Source organism: Alligator mississippiensis, chromosome 3, assembly GCF_030867095.1.
Source record: "Alligator mississippiensis isolate rAllMis1 chromosome 3, rAllMis1, whole genome shotgun sequence".
Classification (NCBI taxonomy): Eukaryota; Metazoa; Chordata; order Crocodylia; family Alligatoridae; genus Alligator; species Alligator mississippiensis.
In genome coordinates this window covers 194488682-194512650 of record NC_081826.1, presented here as the reverse complement: position 1 = coordinate 194512650, position 23969 = coordinate 194488682, and the positions used below count along the sequence as shown (strand labels likewise).

General features: G+C 42.2%; 1 protein-coding gene across 1 annotated transcript in view; it reads left to right on the top strand.

The window, feature by feature from the left end:
• The first annotated feature begins 918 nt into the window (after positions 1–918).
• Positions 919–23969, top strand: part of LOC132243305 (transient receptor potential cation channel subfamily M member 3-like) — a 52769-nt gene continuing 29718 nt past the window's right edge. Inside the window, exons 1-4 of the mRNA XM_019478171.2 lie at positions 919–1064; positions 6751–6879; positions 8691–8942; positions 18389–18563. Coding sequence (XP_019333716.2) covers positions 927–1064; positions 6751–6879; positions 8691–8942; positions 18389–18563 — 694 coding nt within the window. The 5' untranslated portion in view covers positions 919–926. The remainder of the gene's footprint in view (positions 1065–6750; positions 6880–8690; positions 8943–18388; positions 18564–23969) is intronic.

Genomic DNA, 23969 nt, shown 5'->3' with positions numbered 1-23969 from the left:
TTTTTTTTAAGGGAATATTATTCACTGTAATCCCTCTTTGTATATGTTTACAGCTGAATTTGAACTTCAGAGTAACTCTCCTTGTTACTTATTCATTATTTGTCTTTTGTTTATTATTAATGACTTCTTATGTATTTATTGCTAAAAATCTGGGCAGATCTCCAGCTGGTATACATTGCCTTAGGCCCAATGCAATCAAGTTACATTAAACTGTGGATCTAGCACACAAAGTATGCTCAGCATTCTGGAAAGTAGTGAAGGAGAAGCAATTCCTTGAGAAATAAGTTTACTCAGTCTAGCAATGAACTCTAATGAGCGAACCAACTGAATCCACATGGAACACATTGCAGGATCATGTCCTAAGTAGGATACAATAATCAGCATGAACAACAATGACCAGCTGCATTATTTACAGTTTAGTAGCCTCTTTCCTTCTTCCCTGTGTTTCTTTTCCAGTGCCAACTGGCACACCATGTTCATTGTTTTATAACAACACTTTCTATCCTTCTCTGTTGTGCCTGTACCAACGTAATAGCCTAACCAAAATATTTTCATATGCAAATGCTAATCTGTAGAATAGAAAAAGTACTCAATATAGCAAAAAGCAGTAATGATTGCCATATTTAACCTATGCTCCAGAACCAAGTTTTGAATGGAGATTAGGGCTTGAAGTGTTACTTCTTCAGCTTAGCAGGGAACAGTTTGTATAAACTGAAATGCAGCTTCCTATCTAAAACAGGTTATTTGCAAGCAAAATAGTTTAAATCCTACAACTTCATGGGTTCAAAAGGGGTGGGTCACCCAATTAACAAATTCAGGTAGAAAAAATCACAGAATGCTTGAATGCCTGGTGACATTTTCAAAAATAACACAGTTGATAGTAAACAAAGAAATAACCAAACCTGTATTCTTTCTTGTTGTAGGCAATGTTGGGCCGAGGGAATGGAGAATCATCCAGAAAAAAGGAGGAAGAGGAAGTTCAGAGCAGGCACAGGCTCATCCCCCTCGGAAGAAAGATATACGAGTTCTATAATGCACCCATTGTTAAGTTTTGGTTCTACACAGTAAGCTATTTCTTCCCAATTATCTTACTAGTGATGATATGAACACTTGTATAGCAGGCAGTATTGTTTGTCTGTTAGAATGTCTGTTAGTAGTAGCACAAATTTTCAGAGGATCTCCATCAGGACATTCACAAACAAGTTGTGGAAACAAACCTATGTTTCAAAGCCTAACCAAGACAGATTCATACACAGATGATAATGTGCATACACAAGTAGGTGAGCTTGTACATGATGCAGAGTCATTTGTGAAACAATTAGTGAAAACTTATGCTACTGTGTGTGTATATGTGTGATGGCGAAGCTTCGGTCCCTGATTCGATTCAGCAGAGATTCAGCCTAATTCGGTGGCTGAATCTCTGAATCCAAATTGACTCAGAGGATCCTTTAATCTCTCCGAATGGAATTGAACCCTTTGAATCAATTCAGAGAGATTTGGAAAGATTCGGAGATTTGGATATAAAGACAGCTTTAAATAAAGACAGCTTTTTTTCTACCTACCTATAGGTAGCAGGGGCTCATGAATGCTGTGATGCCGGGGCTCATAGTGTGTCCCACAGGAGTGTGGGGCCTGCCCAGTGCACTTGGCAGCAGACCCAGAAGTGGACCAGAAGCACTTCCGGTCCATTTTTGGGTCCACTGGGGAGCACGTGGGGGGGGTTCCCCCACCCCTCCTCCAGCTTGGTGACTGGTGCCTCTGGGTCTGGGGCGGGCACCCGGCATCCCCCTGCAGCTGATCACTGAGCTGGGGAGGCATGGGGGCCCCTCCAGCGTGCTCCCCAGCAGACCCAGTCCACTTCCAGGTTCACCACCAAGCACATGGAAGGCCCTCCCGCACTCCTGTAGGGTGCTCCATGCACCCCAGCATCGCAGTGATCACAAGCCATGCCTGCTACCTCAAGGTATGTAGAAAAAACTTTTAAAGCTGTGTTTGTGTCTGAATCACTGGTTCTCTGAATCAGCATCGAATCTTCAGATTCAGATTTGGCCGAATTGAATCAGGGACAGTGATCCAAATCAACTAATCAAACCACCGTCCCTGATTCAGACCAAATCCGAATCTGAATCCAAATTGAATAGGGCCCACTTTGCACACCCCTAAATATATACACCCCTATATATATATATATATATATATATATATATATACACACACCCCTAAATATATGTGTGTGTGTGTATACACACACACACACACACACACACATATACATGTGTGTGTGCTGACAAACAGTATACCAGCTGAATTCACTGTTGAATTCAGTGGATGATTTGCCTGACTCAGAGCTCCATAAGTGAGTCATAATTAATTAAAACAGGGAACAGCTAGAGCAATGTAATTTTTTAGAGATTTCTATCTTGCTATATTTTATTCTGGCTAATTTATAGACTATCATTTGCTAAATTGCTGAAATAAGTGGAATAAGAATAAATAAAATATACAGCAATAATAAATGGAAAACCTCACTCACAATACCTTCATCCCAATCTCAGCAAATCACAGTAAAAGGATTCTCTTCCTTTTTCTGAGATGATTGATATAAAAGTGCCTTCTTGCTATGGCATGGGTGGTATATGCACAGGCAGACAAACAACTTTATATCAGCAAAGATCAAACCATGATAGGTAACATATACTAGTAAATAACTTTAATCTGGCAAGTGTCATGGAACAACATACTACTAAACTATAACTCTTAAATATTAATTAGTCTGATGAATCCAAAAACTGTTCATCAGCAGTCCATTATCATATTATATTGCTATGAGCATAATATATGCCCAGAAAAATATTTTCACTGTAAACAGAAAAAATGTCCTGGCTCTCATTTAACTAGTTTAATCCTGAAATGGAAAAGGAAGATCAATACTGAATTTCCATTGAGACCTATTTCTACTATTTTATGTCCTGGGGCAGGTCTCATTCGAGGTCACCTACTAGTGCTTGGCTACGTTCAACTTCAAAAGCAAATTAAGGTGGATTTGGGGTGTGGTACCAATACTTAGTATACTTGAAAGAGAACTCCAGTTTAATGAAGAGACAAGCAACTTCAAAGTAAGGGCTAAAATAGCTGACCTCAGCCCCACTCACTTGTTATAAGTATAGATTTAAAACAACTGAGAATATATCCTCAACTTATTATCATCTAGAGTCTTGCAAGTGAAAAAAAGTTCATGAGAATTATCATCATATAGCATAAAAACTACTCTGTTATTCTATGCCAACCTCCCACACAATCATGATTAAAGTATTTTGGAGTGGTTTAAATAGGGGTTTCTGAATTACTATATTTGGTTCAGTATGAAAACTAAAAATTCAGGTTGGATCAAGTCAAAATAAAATAATTTTATTTCATGTATTTCATACCAAAGCAGTATTCCTCTCCCTTGCAGGTCCGGCAGTTTTGTGACATGCTCCATTCAGTCCAAAACAGATTGTTTCTTTTTCAGGAATATGTAATAAGATCTAGATTCAGTGCTAGAGAAGGTGATGGTGGTGGTGACCTTTATTTTTTTAACTATTTTTAACCAGGAGCCCATTGTTTAGGGCACTTATCCAGGATATAGGAGATATCCCCTTCTCTGTCTGAATAATTTTAAACCCACATCCACTATTGCCCAGAAACATGTCCCAACCACCAGGCAGTAGGGTATTCTGAGGATACCCTATTGCATTGTCAGAGGCATAACAATGTGGCCAGGTGTACAAGGTCAGTGCCACACAAGGAGGCAGTGGTGATTGTGTGGCTGTAGCAGCAGCCTTTTTTTTTCTCCCTCCTCCTCCACCAGTTTGGCACCTGGGCCCAGATGCCCCAGTCACTCCACCCTAATTGCGTCATTGTGCATTGTATTTCCCTCAGTCTCGCCTGCTGGAGCTGTTTCACGTTTATAATTTGTAGAGAGAAAATAAAAACAGCTCATCAACCTCACCGTTAGGGACCTTGTCTGGCAGGTGAAATATTGATCTTTTATACAAATAAGTAGTTATAGTATACTAAGTGGAAAAGCATCAACAGGAGAGATTGAAAGTAACCCACCTTCAAATATCCTAAAGCAGGCAAAATGAGGAGGACACTCTCCCTGGAGGTAGGAGTTGTGGGTTCAAGCCTCCTCAGGCAGACAAGATAATTGAACTTGGGTTTTCCACATCATAGGGAAATTCTCTAGCTACTGGACTATTGGATGAAAGGGGATGCGAGAATGATGGCAGCATCAGTAATGATTTGACTAATATTTTGGCAAATATTTTTTCTAATAGAAACAATTCCATAAATGAAAGTTACTTTCACAAGTAAAAGCTCTGTTATCCAGCATCCCCCAGGAATGGGGGATGCCAGATAGCAAAATATGCCGGTTAATTGAGTGGCCCCGGCCGTTGCTTCTCCCACCGCGTTTGGGGTGTCCCTTCACCCCTCCCACGGCATCACCACCCCTCCTGTGGGCCCTGCAGGACAGGGAGGCAGGCCCCGCACAGCCCCCGAGCCGTAGGGGCTTGGAGAAACCAGAAATGCTACAGTGGGCACTTCTGGTTTCACTTTATCTTACAAGCCAGCATGCCAGTTAGAAGAGCATGCCAGCTTGTAAGATGTCAGTTAACAGAACTTTTACTTTTGAAATGACCAAAACCACTTTTTTCAGCAAATAACCCATTTTCCCAAATATTATCCAGTGTTGTAGCTCCTACCATTGAAATGGACTTCGTTTTTTCATGCTAACTTTTAGCAGTTAGTAAAGGAAACTAAATCCACCCCCTCCCACCTCCACCACACCCCCCAATTAGTAGGAATAGTTGTTTAGAACAGAAGAGATTTTTGTAGTGGGTATATTTTTATTTAAAGGACATTAAGAAATAAGATCATCTGGCTTTTTATATGGTGGTTAATAATGCCACTGCACCTGAGTGAGGAATGAGTCTATCCTAATGTGAAGCCATTCTTTTATATAGATAGGAATGCTTTCCAGTCTAGCCTCCTCTATGGAAATTGGATTTCTGCTAACTCAGCTAAAGTCTCAGACCATAGCACAGGATAGCATGGCTCTCCTTTTTCTTTAGAGGTGTTAAAAAAGGATCAAGAGAGCACTAAAGACCAACCTTTTTGTTAGGCATGTCACAATTTAGCCCCACACCCTCCTTGGGTGCCACTCCAATCCCCTTCTCCTGCCTGATCTGCTGCTCTGTTTTCTGCTTCCTTCCCTGTGCTCCCAATGTTGCTTTCTACTCCTTGCCACATGTGCCACTGTGCTCCCTGCTTCCTTTCCAATGTGCTGTGTACCAGGCAAAGAGGCTGCCCGTGCCACCAGTGACACTCGTGCCACAGGTTGCCCCCCTCCCCACCCCGAGAAACGTACCAATCCATCACAACACTGAAAGAAAGGTAACTTAATTTCCTCTTTTGTTTTAAGTAGAAAAGAGGCAGTGATCCAACTGGCCATCTTAGCTCTGCTCATAATTATGGTCAGTTTAAAGATTTCATTTGGGTGATTTCCAAACCAATGACTGCAAGTGAAGCCAGCACACTGTGAACTTTATGCTTTATCAAACTCCAAGAAGAACTTATAGAAAACTACAGGCTTAATTCTATAAAGTGCTTATTACCTCCTGTGAGATGCTGAACACTTTCAACTCCAACTGAGGTCATTCAGCCCACAGTACACAAATTCCACTTCATCTTGACCTTGATACAGTATAGACAGTCAATTTGAAATAACATTTGATTGACAAAAGGCAAAGAGTGAAATGTAAACAAATGCAATGAAATACCTGCTGTGATTGTTGTCATATGACTCTGTGTCTAGCACTGAAGAGTTACTCTGAGGAGCTTGCCTTGAAAAGCTACTTTGTTATAGAGCTGCTGCTTGAAAAGGGAAATGCTCACAAACACAGAAAAGGGAAGAGAGGGCTGCAAAATCTGGCCAGAACCACATGTCGTTGCTCCATTGACATTCTCTCTATGACTTCTCCTAGTTGACTGAACAGATTAAGGCAGATGATGGAAATATTGAAAGGAGAACCAAAGCCATTTTAAAAATGGATAGGTGGGTAATAAAAAGATTAAATAGATAGTAAAGCCAAAGCACTGGGTCAGAGAGATGGTAATAGCATAGAAAAGAACCAGATCAAATGAAGTATTACTTTCAGTTAGGAGAGAGAAAGGCAAGGTAGTAGCACCTTGGATATAAAAGGATCCAAGTAAGGAGGGCTTTGTATTAAGGGGTGTAGCAGGTCAGGTGTTCTTCTAAAATAGAGGGACAGGAGTTGGTAAGTATGTAATAGCAGTGTATAGAAAGGAAATGAAATAGGGTAGAAATTGGTTGCACAGGTAAGTCAGGAAGTGTAGGGTTAATAATGGCAAGCGGGAGGGATTAGAACTAGGACTGATCCCACCATGGCTACTGGAGGTTCAAATGGAGGTTAACAATGATGAGAGTGGCTATATTGGGAAGTTGTTGTACCTGAGGAAAGGAAACACTAACATTTATTTTATAGCTCCTATTTGGTATGCAGATTTAATTTGTAGTTCCCACAGCCTACAGTTAATGATGATATACTCCTCTCTGTTTACAGAAATATGATATTCACAATTTGAAATTAAGGTTACAAAGCCATCTTGGTGGTACTGAGTTCCCTATTATTATTTATTATTATTGTATGGCTATTGATGCCAAAGGCAGTTTTCTTTGTCTTACAGCTGGCATATATCGGGTATCTGATGCTGTTCAACTACATTGTGTTAGTGAAGATGGATCGCTGGCCTTCTACACAGGAATGGATAGTGATCTCTTATATTTTCACACTGGGAATAGAGAAAATGAGAGAGGTAAAATCAGCCTGAGAGATCCAAAACCAGAAATAAGCTCACATGTTTTTCACATTTTTAGATATTCATTGTTTTTCTCTGAGCATACTGTTGGGGTGGGATTACCACAAACGTATTGTTTTTTTCCAGAAAAGCAGAGGAGGCATTGGCATTTTTAGTAGGTTTTTGAGGGAAACTTGGGTTTCTGAGGCAGGGGAAGAGATTTAAGGATGAGATATTAACAAAAACCCCTCACCTAAATAACATCCCTAATTTATGAAACAGCTTGGGGGTGACTTCCCTTTATTTATTGACATATATTTATTCAATAATTGTCTCAACTAATGGCATGCATTTCCCAAAAGATTCTAAAGGATGCAGAGACAAAGAAAAACATATTTATGATTGCATTAAAATGCTATAAGATATAGGCTGAGCAGAATTTTATCATCCTCTACCCCTCCTCCCTCTCTCCCCATAGCTACTGCTGTGTCCTTTTCACTTGACCTAATGTGTATTTATTACACAGTGATACCAAAGGCCACATTCTGCTCTAACATTAGTAGATGCAGCTTCCATTGAGTACCATGAATGGGGCACATTTATACCCCTGGGCTGAATTTGGTGTTGTATTTGTATTTTTCACCAGTAATTGTATTTTTAAATGCCTTTGAGGACTACTGAAAAAGATATTTTAAAACAGTTGCTTAAAACTGAATACTGCCTTCAAAAAGATTTACAGTAGATTATAGTTATAAATAAAATAAATAGAATTACAGCGTGATGGGGTAGGACATTGGTTGAGTGAATTGTGATGAACATATTTCATTAAAGAAAAAGATGTCAGTAAGCAACCACAAGAGGGCTCCACAGCACTGGTAAACAGCTACATTGGAATTCAGTTAAATATTTTTTGTGAATATTTGTTTCATTTTTTTTTTCTAATCATTCACTTCAGCTGTTCTTTCCACAAATATTCCAGCAAGAATGCTTGTGAAGCTAGAGTTCTCAGTGAATATTGGAGATTATTCATAGAAAAGTAATCTGAAATCCATACTGAAAACCTAATTCTAAGAATTGCACTTGTTCTTTTCAAGGAGCAAAAATATACCATACGAGTCTGCTCAAACATGCTCAAATTCTAAATATAGAATACTCAAAGCAAGCTGCTTGCAAACAAGCTAATGGCAAGGAATTATTCATGGAAACGGTTTGGTGAATGGCTTCAAATGACAAATAAATTCAGGAAAACAGTAACCTGCTCACAGATGATTTTGCAAAGAAGTGGCTAAATTCACAGAATGAATGATTTTCATGCATTATTTTCCCAGCTGTGGAACACTATTGTCAAAGGTTTGTTCAAGTAAAAGCATCAATCTTTTGGATGAAATGCAAATTAAGATCCTTATTATTCATCATAAATTCCATGGTACTTTTATGCAGTTTTTGAGCACTTTTTTGTAGTTTCCATAAATATGAATTTTCTGCTGCAGTACATTTCCAGCTACCTAATTCTGCTTCAAATTAGGATCAATCAGTTTGAGAATTGGAAAGGGATACTGAAATTCTAGTCCCTTCTCATGGATTTGAGCGATATATATTTAGTTTTGTTTTATTCGACCTGCACATAGATTAGAGATGGAACATGATTCCCTAGACCATCCAATTTCTAAAGAGGCACCAGAAACTTGTAAGATATCCATAAACATCATCGGGTTCTATCAGCTCGCTTTGGGACTGTGTGATATACCAATGATTGCCTGGGGCTTTCTCTAGCACTTAAAGTGAAGATGGTTCAAATCTTGGTTCTTTACCTCTTCCATATCTTTTAGATATTGATGTCAGAGCCTGGGAAGCTGTTACAGAAGGTAAAGGTGTGGCTCCAGGAGTACTGGAATGTCACGGATCTCATAGCCATTCTCCTGTTCTCTGTGGGGATGGTGCTTCGCCTGCAGGATCAACCATTCCGGAGTGACGGGAGAGTCATATACTGCGTGAACATCATTTACTGGTACATACGTTTGTTAGACATCTTCGGAGTGAACAAGTATTTGGGACCATATGTGATGATGATTGGGAAAATGGTAAGAGAAGTCTTATTGGTCTTTCCATGCTTTTGTTTGACTGTTTCAGTTCAACTCAATACATTCTTTTTGTATATATTTGACAGAACAGTATTTTCATGTAACCCCAAAAATCAGTGCTTTCCATTATAACTGCAGACAAACAAACCAGAATGCCCAAGGTTGTCCTCCAGTATAGGAGAAGAGGATCTTTCTCTCCTCTGAGCTTCTACCGGTTATTAAACCAGGCTTTTATATTTTTCATGTCATGCTCAAAGACTCCCTTTCAACAGAAAATTTCTTGCATACCTCAGGTTACCCATGCATAAAGTAGAGGATCATAATTCTCACCCATGTTGCATGGGTTTGCGAGGAGGTCTCTGTTGCTGCTGCAGAGCATGGTTCTATCACAGGGGCAACCTGCATCCCCCAGGAACCTCCAAAAGGATCCCTTCCTGTGATATCTGAAAATCCACCCATGTGACCACAGCATCTCTAGCTCATCCATAGTGCACACACCTAGGGTAGGAATGCTGTACACATCTGATACACGATATCAAGAGGATTAAGTTACAAATGGTGTGAAAACCATAACTGAGCTTTTGCATTTTGTTAAATCTCATCAGAAATGTGGCCTTAATTTAGGTTTTAGGTATGTAGGAGCACATTTTCAAAATGCAAAAACTCAGGTCCAAGTGGCCAAAGCCAGCTATAGTTTAGTACACTACTGCATGTAAAACTGCCCATGTACACTGTATGGGTACTTAAGTGACTAGCTCTTTGGGGTCACCAGTTTACGTGCTTATCACGTTTTGTGCACAGGTCCCTGGCTTTTATTTTTAAGAATTGGTTCGTGTATTTCAGATCATTAAACCACACTTTAAAAAATCAGTGTTGAGTACATCTTGGCCCTATGCACCATGAATATGGGCAAAGTAAATATTAATTTTGCAAATAACACATATTCATGTTTTTATTAATAGTAAACCAAATAGTATATTATAATTCAGAAGTACTCTTTTGTAAGCCTAATTTTCTATGTTATATACTGAATCAGACTCAGCTCAGTCAAGTTACATGAAGACTGAGCATATCTCTTCTCTCATATTCAACACATGCCCTTCCCCCCAGTACTTCAAGACGAGAATACCAGAAACACCCCATGATCTATGATACACAAAGACTCAATACAAGTCCCATTATTGGCTCTCTTCCTGCCAGTGTTACAAATGCAATAAGGTCACTCTCTGTTTGGTGCATGGGAGTAAGTCCCCAGGCTGATAGTGTAAAATCAAAGAGAAAGAATGTTTTTAAGAGAGAGAGAGAGAGACCAGACCACAACAGAGGCTGTTTGAAAACTAGCATTTCCTGAAGGATTTTGAGAATCTATGACTTCCACAAGGGAAGCCAAGGAAACCACGATTACATAGCAGGACCTCCCAGAACTGCAGTTACCTACAAAGCACTCAGTAGTTCTGTTCATGCAGCTGTAGATTGCTAGAATGAGAAAACAGGATTCAAAGATAAGAAGAAGGACAAAAGGATCTGATACAAATGATCATTATGTCTGATGCTGTTTGTTTCATAAAGCTAAAGAAAAATGCCAAATAGCTATGTATTCCTCTGTTTTACCATTAAAGCTAAAACAGGCACTCAGTTATGCTCATATTGTTAACAACAGCAGCCTGAAAACTAGTTTAAGAATAGATAGATTGACAGGCCCCTAATGGCTCAGGCTCTGACAGTCCACATAATGATTGATTGACTTAACTGCCACTGGGCCCAATTCAGCAGTGACAGAAATGATAGTGTATATTGTACTTTGGGTGCAGGAGGGCCTAGAAATGGGTAAAAGTAGAAAAACTGATGTAATTAGCATCTCTTTGACATCCCTGCATGTGCACGATGAGTATTACTCTACACCACCTTGTTAATCTATAGCAGGGGTGCTCAACCTCTGGCCTGCAGGCCAAATGTAGCCTGTGGAGCATCACATCTGGTCTGCGGGGCTCCCCACAGGTTGGGATATTTGGAAATGGCATTAATATGGTCAGTTCTCCCCCCCCCCCCCTTTTAGTTGAGTTCAATTTAGCTCTCAAAGCACAGGAGCTGTTATGGACACAAAGTAGAGCGCCTGTTTTATCTTACACCCTCTTGCTATTTAGTTTTTCTACTTCATCCTTAGAATCATAGGATCAAAGAAATGAGGGTTGGAAGGCACCTTAGGAGGTTATCTAGTCCAACCCCTGCTCAAACCAGAGCCATCCCCAACTAGGTCATCCCAGCCAAGATTTTGTCTAGCTGGGTCTTAAAAATCTCCAAGGATGGAGATTCCACAACCTCTCTAGGGAACGTGTTCCAGTGTTTTACTACCCTCCCAGGGAGAAAGTTTTCCTAATATCTAACCCTTGCTGAAACTTGAGAGCATTGCTCCTTGTTCAAAACCAGCCCCAGGACCAACCTCTGGGGCACTCCACTTGATACTGGCTGCCAAATAGACATTGAACCATTGTCTGCTACCCTTTGAGCCTGATGATCTAGCCAGTTTTCTATCCACCTTACAGTCCATTCATCCAACCCATACTTCCTTAATTTGCTTGCAAGAATGTTGTGGGAGACTGTATCAAAAGCCTTGCTAAAGTCAAGGTATATCACAACCACTGGTCTTCCTGCATCCACAGAGCCAATCATCTCATCATAGAAGGCAATCAGGTTGGTTGGGCATGATTTGCCCTTGGTGAATCCATGCTGACTGTTCCTAATCACCTTGTTCTCCTCCAAGTACTTAGAAATGGATTCCTTGAGGATCTGCTTCATGATTTTTCCAGGGACTGAGATGAGGCTGACTGGTCTGTAGTTCCCAGAATCCTCCTTTTTCCCTTTCTTAAAGAATGGGCACTATGTTTGCCCTTTTCCAATCATCTGGGACCTCTCCCAGTCACCAGGAGTTTTCAAAAAATGGTGGCCAGCAAATCTGTAATCACATTAGTCAGCTCCCTAAGCACGCTCAGGTGCCTCCTGTCCAGCTCCGTGGACTCGTACACATGCAGCTTTTCCAGCTAGTCCCTAATCTGTTCTTTCTCCAGTGTTGGATGCTCACCTCCTCCCCAAACTGTGCTCCCACATTCAGTAGTCTGGTAGCTGACCTTGCCTGTGAAGACTGAGGTGAAAAAGGTATTGAGTACTTCAGCCTTTTCTGCATCCTCTGTCACTAGCTTGCCTCCCTGCATTTAGTAAAGGATACACACTTTCCCTGATCCTCCACTTTTTGCTGATAAACTTGTAGAAACCCTTCTTGTTACCCTCCACATCCCTTGCTAGCTTCAGCTCCAATTGCACTTTGGCCTTCCTGACTTCATCCCTGCATGCCCAAGCAATACTCTTATACTCCTCTCTAGTTGTTTGTGCAAGTTTCCACTTCTTATAAGCTTCATTTTTGTGTTTTAACTTAGTGAAGAGTACCCTGCCAAGCCAAGTCTGGTTTTCTGAAGTCCAAGGTCCTTACTTTGTTGCTCTCCTTCCTTCCTTTCCTCAGGATCCTGAACTCAAATTATCTTGTGGTCGCTTCTGCCCAAGTTGCCATTCATTACTACCTTCCCTAACAATTCTTCCCTGTTTATGAGCAGCAGGTCAAGAAGCGCATGGCCCCTAGTTGGCCTCTCCAGCACTTACACCAGGAGGTTGTCCCTAACACTCTCCAAAAACCTGGATTGCCTGTGCACTGCTGTATTGCTCTCCCACCAGCTGTCCCAGCATAGTGATTGAAGCCCCCCATGAGACCCAGGGCCAGTGATTAGGAAACTTGCACTAGCTCTTTGAAGAAACCCTCATTCACCAGTTCCTCCTGGTTTGGTGGTCTGTAGCAGCCCCCCAAAAAACCCTTGTTTTTATGCACTCAGCCATTTCTGGCATATTCATTTTACCCACTCACTGACTGCCCAACTGGTGTGAGTGAAACAAATTTGTAAATCACACGTTTTCTGGCCAATATAAAACCTGTCAGCCCTATTCATATCATGCATACACTTCCATGGGATTTGTGCCTGCTTGCTCTAGGCTGTTTGATTCACTGGCTACATTTTTGTTCAATCTATGGTTCATTTTAGTTCCTTGGGTTATACCTAACATCTTTCATTGCACGCATGTGGGATGCACTGGCCATCATGATGGAAAATTTAGTGGATTAAATATATTGTAAGGACAGAGTCTCAAAAATGTGTAGAATCTGGATCTGCACGTTGTTTATACTTACACTGGAATTTAAATTATAAGCAAAGTTGTAGAAACTCCAAGCATCAGACACCTCTCTCTGGCCTCACTCCTCCACCTATTGCATTGATTTCAATGTACATGAGTAAATTAAAGACTGCCTCTTTATCTGTGTCTGTACAGAACCAATTCTTTGGGTGCTACTACAGGATAGATAAAAAATAATACGCATTGCTGATTATTAAAATATTAAATAAACATTAAACAGTATATGCAATTTTTCAATTAAGTTTAATCAAGAAAGGGAGGGGCACATGTGAGTTAAAAGTGATGGTATAAAACAAAAGTAAAGAGATGAAAATCAAGTGCCTGAGAAATACCTGAATTTTCCATTTTCTACTTCTTTCAGTGATTGAATATGTTCATCAAAATCTACCTCTTTGATTTTTAGACGATAATATAATTACACCCTTTCCATTTGCGGGTAGAATGAAATGGCTCTGACGTGCTGTCAAGAGAGTAAGAAATGAGTTAGCTACCTTTGCATACACACACCAGCCTCCAAACTGTATTTCTTTGTCAACAAGTTAAGAATTGCAGTGGGGCTGATTTTATACATTCAGAGCTCTATTAAGTGTATTGATACAGGACTATAGGCAGACAAGGTTCCTTGGGTGAATTTGATATCTTTTATTAGACCAACCCAAATGGTTGGAGAATAGTTATTAAGCAAGCTTTCGGGTTCAAAAACCCTTCGTCAGGCTAAGGACGCTCCAGCAGTTGCTGCGTGCTCTTCCTGGATGGAATGAAAAGTAAAGAAGCCAGGGGCTGGGCTGGACTGGGCTGGGCTGGGGAGTCAGTTGCCAGGCAGATTGTAATGTATCAAAAATCCAATGTCTATGTTTAGTCCCTGATCTCAAGTATCCAGCAGGTTGATGAAATGGAGCTCATAGGCTCGTCTCTGGGAAGTGTTGTGTAAGTTTCCCTTGAGGATCAGGACTGAGAGATTGGAGAGAGAGTGGCCCTCCTGTGAGAAATGTGCCCCCACCGGTAATTGAGTGTTTCTGTCTTTGATGGATTTCCAGTGTGCGTTCATTCTGGTGCGCAGTTGTTGTCTGGTCTCTCCTACATATCTTCCATCAAGGCATTTGGTGCATTGGATGAGATATATTACATTTCTGGAGGTGCAGCTGTAAGACCCTGGGATGCTGATGGCTCTGTTGTGGGGTGTAGGAATAGTGGAGGTGGTGGAGATGTGTTGGCAGGTTTTGCATTTCTTGTCATGGCACGGTCTGGATCCTTTTGGTGTGTTCTGGGCTTAAGGAAGTTTGCTTCTGGTGATGAGGTTGGCGAGGTTTGGTGCTTGTCTGAAGGCTAGGATGGGTGGCTCTGGGAAGATCTTTTTAAGAATAGGGTCTTTTTCTAATATGGGTTGCAATTTTTTGAGGATTTTCCGTACAGGTTCAAGGGATGGGTGATAGGTCCTAAACCTCTTAATACAGGACTGAGTTGCATTTTACCAGTTCCAGGAGCTGGAACACAACAGGCAAACATGCTAAAGTCAATGGAAAGACTCATCAGATTCAACAAGCTTTAGACTAGGCCCATGAAAAGGACTGAAGATACCTACTGTGCTCCTTATGTATAAAATGACCACACAAAAAAAGAATTCTTGTTTCTATTAGGAAGGGTACGAGCACCATGAATGCTGGTAAATATCCAGGAGAAGATTAAGAGATTTTCTGTGATAGCTTCAGATAACCATCAAATGTTTTGGTTACTTGCCTGAAATGTATGTCCACCTGCCTGAACTCAGAGAGAAAAAACTGGCAATGTGCCTCCCTCCACCTTTTTTCTCTGGATATCAGTAAAGACTGAGGTGTGAAAAACTGCTGGGCCTCATCTTTCATCATTATCTGAACCACTATGGTTTCCACTATGGGCTAGAAAATGGCCTTTCTCAAGAGATTAACACTTCAAGGAGCACAGGAATAGAAGGGCCATCTGTGGTCATCCAGTCCAATTTTCTGCCATCACAGGTAATCCATGTCACATACAATCCCATTCATAAACTGATTGAGCTCTTTCTCAAAACTGTTTAGGTGTTTTGCAAGTATTGCTGCCAAACATGTTTTAGCTCCAAGTGGTTCTTTTATCAATATTTTTATGCAGAACAAAACCCTCCTCCATCACCACCCAGAATGTGGGTCTCAGACGCTCTCTCTCTTCTTCCGCAATAGCATTCCCTTAGGTTTGCACATACCAATACATACAGTAAAATATGCTAATCACAAACTGTCCTTTACTGTTTAAATATATATTCTTTATACTTCATCTCTCTTTAGTTCCCATGTTCCTCCTTTTCCTGTCATTCCATCTCAATATTTTTTTTTCATTTTTTTCATCCCTTTTGTTTTATTTATGCATGTATTTATTAGACTTGCACACAGTCCTTCACCCAAAAAAAGCTTAGGGAGGCTTACTGGGAAATGTATAACTGATAAAATCAGATAAAGTATTTAATGAGACATTTACTTTTATAATAAAAACATCCCAAACAATACCCCAACTTACCTTGCTTGCTAAACACCTGCCCAAATAAAAAGGTTTTGGAAGATGTCCGGGCTTGGGCTCTGATAAACTATGATGGGAAGGAAGTTTCAAAGCAGAGGAACTACTACCAAGAATGACTTCCCACTTGTTCTGTGAAGTGAACTTTGTGCACCTATGATACTTGCAGGAGGTGGCTCTCAGCTGACCATAGGAATTGAGGTGGAACCTAGACCCTTTAGGGCCTTATAAGTCAAAACCAACACCCTGAATTGTGCCCAGAAAAGTATTGGGAGCCAGCGCACACTGGAGTAATGTGTTCCTAATGGCCCAACCCCATCAGAAAGTGAGACATTCCTCAATTCTTTCCTTTCAAGCTCCTCATAGTCTCTCCAGACAGCCCCTTGTCCCACCTGTCCCTTCCCTTCACTCTGGCCTGCATCTCAGTACATACAGAAATGCGTTTATCCTTTCTGTATGAGTTTCTTGCTCTGTCTTCGCTCTCTCCTCTCTCTCTTTCTCCCCCGTTGCAGTAAAGTGAGCTTTCCGGACACATTTTGACCCCTTTTCTCTATTTATTTGAGGTATTTGGCAGCAATTCCAGCACTTCCATATATGTCACTGTAGTGCTGTGCTCCTCTTCAGCCTCCACTAACCTGTCTCATACTCCTCTGTATCTATCAGCCCTTGAACTGAGCTTGTCCACCTGCAGGTGGCTGCAGAGAACCAGGGAGCCAGTTTACAAGGGATGTGCTGTAATGCTAATTTGAAACTGTAAGTGCACACTTCTGTATAATTTCCAAAGCAATTCCCAATTGCAGCTAGAACCACAAAGCACAAAAGTGTCTTGAAAACCTTCCCCTTCCTCCCACGTGTTAACCAAAACTTTTTTAAGCCTCAAAAGTAGTTAGGTCAAGTTTTGGGCAAAGATTTGGGTTGCTTTTTGTTTATTTGGTGCAATTTGCATACTCATGATAAGCACATGTAGGCCATGTCTACATGAGATGCTGAATGTGCAGTTGCTACTGCACAACTATTTAGTACTTGTTTATACTGGAGTACTAATACATACATACATACTAATACATACACTACATACTTTGGTATGTATACTGGAGTTACTGCACATTTGCACCAAGGAATGGCTTTTTTGTGACACTGACTGCATAGTAGATCATGACTACTGCGCAATAGTATCATATCATGCTTCCAGCCATGCAATGTTACTGCACAGTAGTCACAGGCTAGTGCACAGTCAGCATCTCATGTAGACGCAGTCATAAAGACTACAGGACTTTAAAGAGAGCTCTACAGTTGCTCCCCAGTTTTTTATGTTCAGATATGTTGTTACCTTAGTTATTTTTCAGTTTATATAGCACTTACGAGAGATGCTACAGGCACTCCCAGGAGTTTCCCATCCTCTAATGCTTTCCCTTGGGGTTCTCACACCTACAGCTAACCAGTACTTCTTGTGCCTACTGTACGCATTTGGGACACTGAGAATATTCAACTTTTTCTAAGCACTTCTCTGAATACATTCTGCAGCCAATAAGTAGTGATTTTCATACTCTGATGAGATGCCAGACAGTGGAGATACAGAGCTGAGCCCCCTGGATTACTTGTACATCACCTTTTGAAAATTTTCCCTTCCTCTGAGCACTCCATCCTCTGCTAGACACTTAGTAAATATACTAATCTCTATTTCTGTCAATATACCAACTTTGTCACCTTACCAGTGACCAATGTGCCTGTCCATAATGTTGCAAGAGGCTGTTCTGCCACATATTATTCCTGCTATGACCTTAGCCAATGCACCATTTGCCACAAAAACGTGTGCTTCATTTTGCCAAGACTGAGCCATAGGTATCAGTGAAGCTCTAATCATCCCTGACAACTTGGGCAGTCAAAAGGCATCTTATCTTACCAAGCCTATGGGTCCTGAGCATTGAAAGTCCAGATGCAAATCAACTCAGGCAAGAACAAAGAACCCAAAGTCCCCAATCCCCACCTTTGAACAGCTTGTATGTGTAAAGTGGTAGTGTTGAGGTGATATTGTTGCCATGATGGTCCAAGAGATATACAAGAGGGAAGAATTCTTGTGGGTTATATCTTATATTGGAAGAACCACATATCTGGGATAGACACAGGCAAGATTTGGGATATCACAATACCCTTCCTCAGGGTATATGCTGTAATTACAGTGCATCAGAACAGACTCGATTAACCAAGTCTGCTGGAGTGTGCTAAATAGCGTGCTCCAGCCAGCCTCCTCATCTCATGTATCAGTGTCCCCACACTTCAAAATAGCAGTGGGGCATTTTAAAGCTTGTAAAACAAACTTTAGCTAAAGTGCCCCCGCCGCTATTGTGAAGCGCAGGGACACTGATACACAACATGCTATGGGCGCTTTAATTAAAGCGGCTCTCAGACCACTATAATTAAAGTGCCCCCCACCCCTGGAGCATGTGTAAAAACACCCTTAGTGTCTAAACTGATACATTTCTGTGCAGATTTTATAAAGGCCCACAAGAATTCTTGCCTCTATGTAAAACTGAGGTAGTAGTCTCAGAAATAATTTTTGAAAACCACACTCTTGAACTTTACAAACCCTTTTTCAATCATACCATAGTTTAATTGTAGCCAAATACCTTTCTCTAATACTTCCCCCTCCTCTCTCTCTCTCTCTTTTTCCATCCTGTACTATTCAGATGATAGACATGATGTATTTTGTCATCATTATGTTGGTGGTTCTGATGAGCTTCGGTGTTGCAAGACAGGCAATTCTCTTCCCCAATGAAGAGCCTTCATGGAAGCTGGCAAAGAACATATTTTACATGCCTTATTGGATGATCTATGGGGAAGTGTTTGCAGACCAGATAGACCGTAAGCAAGTTTATGATTCTCATACTCCAAAGTCAGGTACCAAACTTTGATCAGGTGATGTCTTACAAGATTGTTTGTATGTTTTCAATAAATGGCTCGGGGTAGAGGACTCATTCATCACAGAAGATGCTCATAAAAAAGCTATTAGCAGTGGCTATTAATACTGGGGTGTCAATTTTAGAAGGTGTCAGTGGCACTTTCTAATGACTTCATAATAAATCTCTAATGATAAATTTATCTCATATCATTTAAGAGATTCTTCTTTGATGTTAGGGGGAAAATCCTAGGTATCCATGATAATTTCATCGGTATAGCTAGGGAATAATAATCCACTCCTTATTTTCATCCATTGATTTGATTTTGGAGCTAACACATTTTACTCAGCTTGATATTGAATATCCACTGTGAAAATTCTGGGCCAGGTCTTTGGCTGACGTGCTGGACTGAATGGAATTGCACTGCTTTACCCTAGCCAAGGGTTTGATCCATTCTATTCCCCTTCCTCTGTGACCTTGTTCACTACCATTGTCACCCCTCATGTTAAATTATGTGATATAACACTTTGCGGACCACAAATATACTATTATAATTCTATTTTATTACTTATTTATTGAAAGGTGAGTGTAAATAGAATGAAGCCACTATCTCAGATGTGCTCTCTTCAGGATTCATTTGCCTGGCAATCCAGAAAATGCCAGTTTTCTATTTAAATTAAATCTCCTGGTGCCACCTGGTGTAGCTTGCCACAGAAAAGAAGTAAGCATGTGAAATGAAGCAGTGCGAGGAATGGAACAAACTAAAAATCAGATATATCATATCTTTAACAAACATTGACATGCAGAAATACTCAGCCCCTTCATTTCTGCTTAAACATGCATAGTTCTTGGCAGCATTTACAAATTAATATCTCTTCCAACAACAGATAGAATATGTTCAATCTACATTCGTACATCAGTTCTTATACTGGATACAGCCATAAGAGAGGAGTGTTTTTCATGATAAAGTGTGTGTTCCTTCAGCACTGGAAGAGTGAGAACAAAAAGGTGTTTTGACTCTTCCTAATTGTTTAGCTCCAGAAATAATCAACATCTTGGTAACTCAATTAATTCCCCACCACCACCAAGAGTGCTCAGATATACAGTATATGCTACTTGAAAGGTCACACAGAGAGCACACATATTTGCATTCTGTCTTCCTCCTGATGAGCACACCCTTCTATACCACCTGATGAAAATGGAATCTCCTTTGCCAATCACCTCTCCATTTCATCCACAAAGGCAGCATGGCATGTGTGCAAGCAAATTAAAAGCCTGAAACCAGGGAATTTCTCCATACATTTAGCTTTCCACTTGGTTCCATCTTTCATTTATTTTTTTCCAGAAATCCATTACGTTCCAAGAGCACTGTAAGGGTATAATAATTGGGAGGGGTGATATTTTCCCCTGTAAGCTGTGGCTTGCTTTCACAAATGGAATTCTGTCTGTCCCTCTACAAGTGGCCATTTATTGATGTTGTACTAAGAAACTAGCATAGTGCAACAAATGTGGCAATCTGGCTGGATAAAAAGATTTTTTTTTTTTTTTAATGAAGTGCTGATTGTAGTTTAGAACCCAGAAACCCAAGAAAGAAAGTAACTTTTACCTCTAAAACAGTGTGGCAGGTTCTATTTCCTTGAATGAGGCCACAGGGCTTACCTGGTGAATCACACAAGTATCCAATGCCTAAAGGTACCAACGTAATTAGTGCTGAGTCGTAGAGAGACACGTGTCATGTTCACTTCAGCCAGGTATAAATGGAGTTGCATTATCTCTCTCTCGCAGGAAGAGGAACTTGGAGGTTGAGACAGAGGAGGTCTGCAGAGAATCCTTGGGCACTTGTGCACGTGACAAAAAATGCCCGTTTTTGAGGTTTAATTGCATCACGCTATACAAGTGCAGGGTTTTATTACAATTTAAATGAGTTTGTTACATAGCAAACTAAACAACATCTGCATGTAGTTTAGTTTGCAACGTAGCTATTTGTAACAATGCAGCCTTTCGACAGCTTGAGCTCGGGGAACAGTTGGATTGGGATGGGTGCTGCCTCTGAGTTGGGGCACCACCCGCCCACTACCCACCCACGTGGGCATCCCTGAGGGGTGCTGCCACCATGGAGGGAAGGACCAGGGGCCCCCACAGCTCAGGGCACACCAGAAGCTCACCCCACAGCTGCAGAAGAGGCAGACAGGTTCTGCAAAAAAAAAAAAAAAAGAGGATTGGGCCTCTTGCCCTTTTTTTTGTTTCCTGGTGGAGCCTGCCTGCACAAGCTGCTGGTGGGCCAGATAGGCCCTGAGCTGCAGAGGGCCCCTGTCCTTCCCTCCACAGTGGCAGTGTCCCCTGGGGCCACCGAGTGCTCCTCAGCTTGGAGGCAGCAGACCACCAGATCCAGTTCTTCCGCAAGCCCACCTGCTGGAAGCCCACAGGGCGCTGCTCCTTGGGTGGGCTCAGGGAAGCCATCTGGTAGGAAGCTCAGGGAAGCTCATCGGTAGCCATCTGGGGGACAGTGATCACCTAATAATAGAATTTACCATAAGACAGCGAGTGGGTAAGGTAACTAGTAGGGTGAAAGTGCTAGACGTTAGGAAAGCTGATCTCAATGAACTCAGGCGATTAGTCAAGGAAGCACTGCAGAGTAGGAGATTTGAAGAGATGGAAGCCCAAGAAGGGTGGCTGTGCCTTAAGGAAACGATCCTTCGGGCACAAAGCAAGACGATCCCCGAGCGAGGCAAAAGAGGGAAAGGGGCCAGGAGGCTTCCCTGGCTGACCAGAGAAATCCAGAGCAGCCTAAGGGACAAAAGGGGAGCACATAAAAAGTGGAAACAGGGAGAGATCACCAAAGATGAATATACCTCCTCTGCTCGTGCTTGTAGGGGGGCAGTTAGACGGGCCAAAGCTACCATGGAGCTGAGGATGGCAACCCAAGTAAAAGACAACAAGAAATTCTTTTTTAGATATATAGGGAGTAAAAGGAAGGCCCAGGGAGGAATAGGACCCCTGCTAAATGGACAGAAACAATTGGTGACGGACAGGGGGGACAAGGCTGAACTCCTCAATGAGTTCTTTGCCTCAGTGTTCCTAAGTGAAGGGCATGACAAGTCTCTCACTGGGGTTGTAGAGAGGCAGCAGCAAGGCGCCAGACTTCCATGCGTAGACCCTGAAATGGTGCAGAGTCATTTGGAAGAACTGGATGCCTTTAAGTTGGCAGGCCCGGATGAGCTCCATCCAAGGGTGCTGAAGGCACTGGCCGACATCATTGCAGAGCCACTGGTGGGAATATTTGAAAGCTCGTGGCGCACAGGCCAAGTCCCAGAGGACTGGAAAAGGGCCAACGTTGTCCCCATTTTCAAAAAGGGGAGGAAGGAGGACCCAGGCAACTATAGACCTGTCAGTCTCACCTCCATCCTTGGCAAAGTCTTTGAAAAAATTATCAAGGCTCGCATTTGTGAAAGCCCGGCAGGAGAAATTATGCTGAGGGGAAATCAGCACGGGTTTGTGGCAGGCAGATCGTGCCTGACCAATCTAGTTTCTTTTTACGACCAGGTTACGAAACGCCTGGACACAGGAGGAGGGGTGGATGTCGTATACTTAGACTTCAGGAAGGCCTTCGATAAGGTATCCCACCCCATACTGGTGAACATGTTAAGAGGCTGTGACTTGGATGACTACACAGTCCGGTGGGTGGCGAATTGGCTGGAGGGTCGCACCCAGAGAGTCGTGGTGGATGGGTCGGTTTCGACCTGGAAGGGTGTGGGCAGTGCGGTCCCGCAGGGCTCGGTCCTTGGACCGATACTCTTTAATGCCTTCATCAGTGACTTGGACGAGGGAGTGAAATGTACTCTGTCCAAGTTTGCAGATGACACAAAGCTATGGGGAGATGTGGACACGCCAGAGGGCAGGGAACAGCTGCAAGCAGACCTGGACAAGTTGGACAAGTGGGCAGAAAACAACAGGATGCAGTTCAACAAGGAGAAATGCAAAGTGCTGCACCTAGGGAGGAAAAATGTCCAGCACACCTACAGCCTAGGGAATGACCTGCTGGGTGGCACGGAAGTGGAAAGGGATTTTGGAGTCCTAGTGGACTCCAAGATGAACGTGAGTCGGCAGTGTGACGAAGCCATCAAAAAAGCCAATGGCACTTTATCGTGCATCAGCAGATGCATGACGAATAGGTCCAAGGAGGTGATATTTCCCCTCTATCGGGCGCTGGTCAGACCGCAGTTGGAGTACTGCGTGCAATTCTGAGCGCCGCAATTCAAGAGGGATGCAGATAACCTGGAGAGAGTCCAGAGAAGGGCCACTCGTATGGTTAAGGGCCTGCAGACCAAGCCCTACGAGGAGAGACTAGAGAAACTGGATCTTTTCAGCCTCCACAAGAGAAGGTTGAGAGGTGACCTTGTGGCTGCCTATAAGTTCATCACAGGGGCACAGAAGGGAATTGGTGAGTATTTATTCACCAAGGCGCCCCCGGGGGTTACAAGAAATAATGGCCACAAGCTAGCAGGGAGCAGATTTAGATTGGACATTAGGAAGAACTTCTTCACAGTTAGAGTGGCCAGGGTCTGGAATGGGATCCCAAGGGAGGTGGTGCTCTCCCCAACCCCGGGGGTTTTCAAGAGGAGGTTAGATGAGCATCTAGCTGGGGTCATCTAGACCCAGCACTCTTTCCTGCTTATGCAGGGGGTCGGACTCGATGATCTATTGAGGTCCCTTCCGACCCTAACATCTATGAATCTACGAATCTATGAAGCGTTGGATCTGGTGGGGTAGTGTCTCCAAGCTGGGGCAACCCTGGCTTGCTAGCAACCCCTCCAGCTGGCCCAGGGGGCACTGTCACCACAGAGGGGAGGACCAGGGGCCCCTCTGCAGCTCAGGGGCTGCTCAGTCTGCAAGCAGCCTGCCTCCTGGCTGTGGGAGACACAGGCTCTGCAAAAAAAAAAAAAAAGGACCAGGTCCCTCACCTAACAGTGACAGAAGCCCTTAAATTGAAACAGTGGGTTTTTAATCATCACAATTAAAAACTCACTGTTTCAATTTACGGGACTAAACCCCCGTCATGTATACAAGCGCCCTGTAACAGCTAGTCCTACTTCCGTCTTTCTGAGAGAGAGAAAGAGAAAGAGAGACTATGGAGGATTTTAGAATTTGCCACTCTCTCTTAGAGATTTTCAGTACAAGTTATATGCGTGTGAAAATAAATTGTCTAGAAAATGTTATCCAGTGGAATCAACTAACTCATGCAATTGACACATGTTGTGTTAACTTTTTGGACACTTATTTTTCCGCTGTTTGGAAATTAACTGCCATATTTTTCCCCACACTGTTCTAAGCTAAATCAGCCACTGTATTCTATTTTAAGTACTATAAAGTA